The following is a 7195-nucleotide window of genomic DNA, read 5'->3' as shown; positions in this document are numbered from 1 at the left end:
GTTGACCTGGACCGAGGATCGAGAGGGGACACCCGGGAATGGAGGAGGCGGTGCGCGGTGCCCTGACCCGTCACACACACTGCCCCTCAGCCTCTCCGGTGGGGTCCCCCAATCAGCACTGGCCTTCAAAGTCTCGTTTCTAAGTTTTGTAAGCCAATTTTATTCCCCCCGACACGAACCAGTCGGAAACTCTACAACAGCAAGGGACGCCAAAACCACAGTTCCCGGGCTCCTGCCAGCAGCGGGGTGGCCAGCAGGGCCATCGTCCCGGACAGGGCTGCCCCTCGGTTACAGCGGTCCTTCTGACAGCAGAGGTAGGTGAGCTTATCCTCCCCTAAGGCCTTGGAAATATAGTCGTAGGTGCAGTCGTCAAACCTCCAGCAGTGGTAGTACGTGAGCAGCTCTGCGGGGAGACAGACACTGTCAGACCACAGGACCGGCCCGGGCCTACCTTCCAACCTACATGTCCACGTCCCGAACTCATCTTCGGCAATGACGGGTCATAAAGGGGAGAAAGAGGCAAATGGTGACACCCCTCCCAACAGACCGCCCCCTTGGAAAGGGTTTCCGGGCCGGCAGGGCCTGGGGAGGCGGGCGGCCAGGGTCCCCTGTGCTGTGGGTGGGGAGGAAAGTGGTACTCTCTCCCGGAATTCCAGTCCCCTCAACCCTCCTCCACGGTAGGTTCCCTAGGAAGTTGCTGATAAGGGAGGCTAAGAGGCCTGCAAGGGAGCAGCCCCTGGACAGACGGCTGGTAACTAAGAAAATAAAATAATAAAGAAAGAAAGAAAATGAAGATGTTATGGTAGAATCCCATACATAAGAAAGGACACTACTGTTGACATTGAAAAACTTAAGTTAAAAGAAATACAGGGGGACCAGCAGTTGGCATAATGGCTATGTCACTGGATTCCCATGTAGTCAACCACAGTTTGAGTCCCAGACCTGGTGGCTTAAACTCAGGCCAGGCGCGTGTGCGTGCGTGCCCAAGATCGCAAGAGGAGAATGGAGGAGAACGGAATGCTGCATGGCCATACCCCCAGGGGGGATTTCTAGCTTTTTGTCTCTCTGTCCCTGTCTCTGTCTTTCCGGTGAGTGCACACGCCCTATAGCAAAAACTTCTCCAAAAGAAAAAGAAATATAGGAGTGGGGTTGGCAGGTGGAGTGGTGGTTAAGGGCACTGAGACTTCCACATAGCTGACTACTGTTCGAGTCCTGGACCTGGAGGCTTGCTTTCTCACTCCCCCCACCCCTCTCTCTCTCTCTGTCCCTCTCTGGTCAAATTAAAGAAATACAGAGAGAAGACTCAGTCCTCCATGGGAGCTGAGAGCTAGTGCTTTTAGGGAGAAGAGCAATGAAGATGTTCTGCTGAGAAGTCACCTTGGCAGGGCCCCCTCTGTCCTTCTGTCTCTGTCTTTCACTTTAAAAAAAAATTTTAGGGAGAAGTATTTTCTTGGCTCTGAAACCCTCCTTTATTTTGCTAATAATCCCCTCCTGGTTCCTTCCTGCCATTTAGGAGAGACAAAAAGGGCAGGCCTTCAGAACAAGACTGAGTCCTCCACGGACCGAGACCGACACCTTTAGTGCAGTGCTCTTGTGTGCCACAGTTTTCATGTTTTGTTTTTAAAAATAATTTTTAAAATGTTTTCTTCTGTTTCTCTCTCTTGCTCTGTTTTGGTATCCTTTTTCTTTTACCTCATCACTTTGCCACTCAGCTCCATCCACTGAGTGTCTAGACAGTGCTCAAGGAAACGTAGCCAAGCATCAGATACTATTCGGGTCAACATACCCCTCAACTCCCACAGGACCCGCAGCACGAAGGGAGAAAAATGAAATGCCAAAGAGTTTTCAGTTCACCACCTCCTATGGGCCTGATCGCTCAGACCGAACTTCTAGAAATTAGGAAGAAACGAGTAACCCATCGGATGACGGGAAATCACCTCAGGGGCACGGGAAATGTGAGAGGCCAGGAGAAAGCCTCTCCCCAGGGAAGAATATCTCCTCTGCGTGCACAGACAGCACGATGGAACTCACAGAAATATCCAATAAAGAACCTTAGAGTATTCATAGTGACAAGCTAACAGAGATGCAAGAGAAGAGAGATGATGAACACCAGAAGAAAAGAGCCGATGAGATCCAGGAGTTGAGGAAGTTCTTGTGAGAGCTGAAAGAGGAAATACACACCATAAAAAAAGAATCAAATAAAACTGATGGAGATGAAATCTGTAATACAGGAAGTCAAAACCTCCTTTGAAAGTATTAAAAGCAGAGTAGGTCATACAGAAACTCGAATCTCAGATAGAGAAGACAGAATCGCTTGACTAGTAAAATCCGCCACAAAGACTGAGAAAATTGCCCAAAAACAATGAGAATAATATACAAGAAATACTAGATACCAGTAAACGTCCAAACATCTGGATCATCGGTATCCCAGAAGGTGAAGAGACTAATCAGGGCATTGGTAATCTAGTCCATGAAACCCTGCAAGAAAACTTTCCAAACCTGGAGAGGCATTCAAACATCTAGACCCAAGAAAGACAAAGGACCCCTCATAGGATCAACCCAAGAAGATCTTCTGCAAGACACATCATAGCCAGAATGACCAAAACCACAGACAGGGACAAGATACCCATTTCCCTGCAAAGGATATCCCATCAGGCTGACAGCAGACCTCTCATCGGAAACAATGAGAGCGAGGAAAGAATGGGAAAATAGATTCCAAGTATTGACTGAAAAACAGTTTCAACAGAGAATACTATACCCTGCAAGATTATCCTTATATGGGAAGAGAAGACAAGAACATGATCAGATAAACAAACCTGAAAGAATTTACCAGCACCAGACCAGCTCCCCAAGAAGTTCTGAAGGGAGCGCTATCCCAGAAAAACTAAAGTCAGACACACAGAAATAAGAGTTCTAAAACAACGAAGAAAATGGTCAGCTTAATGGTCGGGACAAGTCCAGAGTTGAACGCTATCTTCCAGAACTTACATGGAAAGATCGGATCACAAAGAAGATAAAGTACCTGAGTTTGAACTGGTGAGATAGAATTTTATGACTTTTGACTAAAACATTATTGATCATCTTCTATGCTTTGTTTGCCAGAACTAAGGAGCTTTGTCTTCTCTTGAGTTGTAGACAGGTCTAGGTACCTACTATTCAAACAGAATCCTAACCTGTTTCCTGACTTTAAGTCTTAAGCAAAGCTCTCTTAACAATCTTTGACTTTGATTTATTAAAGCTAAGACTGGCTTTCTTGAAATTAAAAAATATATTTAAAAAAATACCTATTTAATGACCACAGTAAGCTAGATAGCCTCAGCTAGATGCTACTTTATAGTATATTCATTCTACCCACAGAGTTTCATGCCTAAAGTCAACTTGTGTTCACAGATATGCATATATCAGCTGAACTTGCTATCGAAATAATTGAAGTATTTTGTGAATCAATGAAATGTGGGAAAGAATAAAAAAGAAATGGAAAACAACTGCAGATACCAGACAAAGTGTGGGAGGAGGATGGGAAATGGAAGAGGGTGAGCAATAGGGCGGGAATTGTTTGCATATGTATGTATACATACACACAGACACAAGCAAGAAACAAGAAATGGAAATTATTGGTTGATGATGACATGTATGAGAAAGCCACTTTACAGTGTATTCTGGATGGGAAATAGCATTTTATATGCTGTGGTGATGTTCAGTGAGAGAATGTAAAATAAATTTTTGAAAAAAGCATAACTGAGCCATTTTTAAGTGCATAGTTTAGTGTTAAGCACATTCACATCATTGTACAATCAATCTCCAGGACTTTTTTTTTTTTGGAGAGGTTTTTCATTAGAGGGCGCATGCGCTCACCAGACAGAGAGAGAGAGACATAGAGACAGAAAGCGAGAAATCACCACCCAGGGAGAATGGTCACACCGCGATCCCTGCTCCGCCATTCTCCTCTCGGGATCTTGGGCAGGTATGCACACGCGCCCGGCATGAGTTTTAAGCCACCGGGTCCAGGACGCGAACCGCGGTCGACTACATGGGAGTCCAGCGACATAGCCATTATGCTAACTGCTGGTTCCCTCTCCAGGACTTTTTCATCCAGTGAAACTAAAACTCTGTACCCGCTAAACAACGATTTTTCCAACCCCCTCCAGTCAGTGGCGACCAGCATTCTACACCATTGTACTTCCTGTCTCTATGAGTTTAAATAGATACCTCATTGAAATATGACTATACAAAAAAAAGAGAAAGAAAAATTAAATACAGGAAAGGTTCTTGTGAGAGCTGAAAGAGGAAATACACACCATAAAAAAAGAATCAAATAAAACTGATGGAGATGAAATCTGTAATACAGGAAGTCAAAACCTCCTTTGAAAGTATTAAAAGCAGAGTAGGTCATACAGAAACTCGAATCTCAGATAGAGAAGACAGAATCGCTTGACTAGTAAAATCCGCCACAAAGACTGAGAAAATTGCCCAAAAACAATGAGAATAATATACAAGAAATACTAGATACCCGTAAACGTCCAAACATCTGGATCATCGGTATCCCAGAAGGTGAAGAGACTAATCAGGGCATTGGTAATCTAGTCCATGAAACCCTGCAAGAAAACTTTCCAAACCTGGAGAGGCATTCAAACATCTAGACCCAAGAAAGACAAAGGACCCCTCATAGGATCAACCCAAGAAGATCTTCTGCAAGACACATCATAGCCAGAATGACCAAAACCACAGACAGGGACAAGATACCCAATTCCCTGCAAAGGATATCCCATCAGGCTGACAGCAGACCTCTCATCGGAAACAATGAGAGCGAGGAAAGAATGGGAAAATAGATTCCAAGTATTGACTGAAAAACAGTTTCAACAGAGAATACTATACCCTGCAAGATTATCCTTATATGGGAAGAGAAGACAAGAACATGATCAGATAAACAAACCTGAAAGAATTTACCAGCACCAGACCAGCTCCCCAAGAAGTTCTGAAGGGAGCGCTATCCCAGAAAAACTAAAGTCAGACACACAGAAATAAGAGTTCTAAAACAACGAAGAAAATGGTCAGCTTAATGGTCGGGACAAGTCCAGAGTTGAACGCTATCTTCCAGAACTTACATGGAAAGATCGGATCACAAAGAAGATAAAGTACCTGAGTTTGAACTGGTGAGATAGAATTTTATGACTTTTGACTAAAACATTATTGATCATCTTCTATGCTTTGTTTGCCAGAACTAAGGAGCTTTGTCTTCTCTTGAGTTGTAGACAGGTCTAGGTACCTACTATTCAAACAGAATCCTAACCTGTTTCCTGACTTTAAGTCTTAAGCAAAGCTCTCTTAACAATCTTTGACTTTGATTTATTAAAGCTAAGACTGGCTTTCTTGAAATTAAAAAATATATTTAAAAAAATACCTATTTAATGACCACAGTAAGCTAGATAGCCTCAGCTAGATGCTACTTTATAGTATATTCATTCTACCCACAGAGTTTCATGCCTAAAGTCAACTTGTGTTCACAGATATGCATATATCAGCTGAACTTGCTATCGAAATAATTGAAGTATTTTGTGAATCAATGAAATGTGGGAAAGAATAAAAAAGAAATGGAAAACAACTGCAGATACCAGACAAAGTGTGGGAGGAGGATGGGAAATGGAAGAGGGTGAGCAATAGGGCGGGAATTGTTTGCATATGTATGTATACATACACACAGACACAAGCAAGAAACAAGAAATGGAAATTATTGGTTGATGATGACATGTATGAGAAAGCCACTTTACAGTGTATTCTGGATGGGAAATAGCATTTTATATGCTGTGGTGATGTTCAGTGAGAGAATGTAAAATAAATTTTTGAAAAAAGCATAACTGAGCCATTTTTAAGTGCATAGTTTAGTGTTAAGCACATTCACATCATTGTACAATCAATCTCCAGGACTTTTTTTTTTTTGGAGAGGTTTTTCATTAGAGGGCGCATGCGCTCACCAGACAGAGAGAGAGAGACATAGAGACAGAAAGCGAGAAATCACCACCCAGGGAGAATGGTCACACCGCGATCCCTTCTCCTCCATTCTCCTCTCGGGATCTTGGGCAGGTATGCACACGCGCCCGGCATGAGTTTTAAGCCACCGGGTCCAGGACGCGAACCGCGGTCGACTACATGGGAGTCCAGCGACATAGCCATTATGCTAACTGCTGGTTCCCTCTCCAGGACTTTTTCATCCAGTGAAACTAAAACTCTGTACCCGCTAAACAACGATTTTTCCAACCCCCTCCAGTCAGTGGCGACCAGCATTCTACACCATTGTACTTCCTGTCTCTATGAGTTTAAATAGATACCTCATTGAAATATGACTATACAAAAAAAAGAGAAAGAAAAATTAAATACAGGAAAGAGACAAACGGGACCCCACCACAATGTACAGCTTTCTGGCTGAGCCGCGCGCTGCAGGGGTGAGGAAGCCATGCAAGGCTGGGAGCCCCACACCGAAGGCAGGTCAGGCCTCGGGGCACCCAGGTCACAGACCAGTGCCATGCAGGGACACCCGCACTGGAGGGCGTGGGAGCCTGGGGATGGGGACCGTCATGATGAGGCCCCACGGAGGGTGTCTCTCTCTCAGCCTGTCTCTCTTAGACGTCCACGCGCGCATTCTCCACCGTAAACACAAGGAAACCTTTGGGCTCCAGAGAACATTATCAAAAACTAAAAAGGCAACCCATCACAGAGAGAGCATTCATGCGACCATCTACAAGCCTGGCCCCCAGGACGATAACACGCTCTCACCACTCCACCGTCAAGACAAGTTCCCGGGGTCGAGACGAGCGAGCTGGAATAGATCGTTCTCCGAAGAACATGTTCAAGGGGCGGAAGAGCACGTGCAGAGACGCTCATGTCGCCAGGCACTAGGACACGCGGGTCACACCGCTAGGTCGGGAGGACCGGAACACGGCACATAGCACGTGTCAGCGAGAAGTGCGGAAAGTGGACCTCGGACACGGAGTGGACAGGGAAGCCCGAGGGGACCTAGGGAGCGTGGCGGCTCCTCAGAAAGAAAAATAGGCTCCCACAGAGCGAGCGCATCCTGGACCTGCCCGGGGAACTGAAGCCATGCTGGCTGAGCGCAGACACGGCCACAGCACCCCACAAGCACACCCCGCACGGGAGCCACCTGCAGGGCCCGTCAGCCGTGTGTACCATAGCACAGGGC

General features: G+C 45.5%; 1 protein-coding gene across 1 annotated transcript in view; it reads right to left on the bottom strand.

Annotated features, from left to right (window-relative positions):
- Positions 1-209: 209 nt before the first annotated feature.
- CD59 (CD59 molecule (CD59 blood group)) overlaps positions 210-7195 on the bottom strand; it is a gene marked incomplete at its 3' end in the record, with an annotated part of 12870 nt that continues 5884 nt past the window's right edge. The window contains exon 4 of the mRNA XM_006162116.3: positions 210-403. Within this exon, the coding sequence (XP_006162178.2) occupies positions 210-403 (194 nt within the window). The remainder of the gene's footprint in view (positions 404-7195) is intronic.

This window comes from Tupaia chinensis, unplaced genomic scaffold (assembly GCF_000334495.1).
Source record: "Tupaia chinensis unplaced genomic scaffold, TupChi_1.0 Scaffold139733_1, whole genome shotgun sequence".
Taxonomy (NCBI): domain Eukaryota; kingdom Metazoa; phylum Chordata; class Mammalia; order Scandentia; family Tupaiidae; genus Tupaia; species Tupaia belangeri.
Note: the sequence above shows the minus strand (reverse complement) of the source record. Positions and strands in the feature narration are given on the sequence as shown.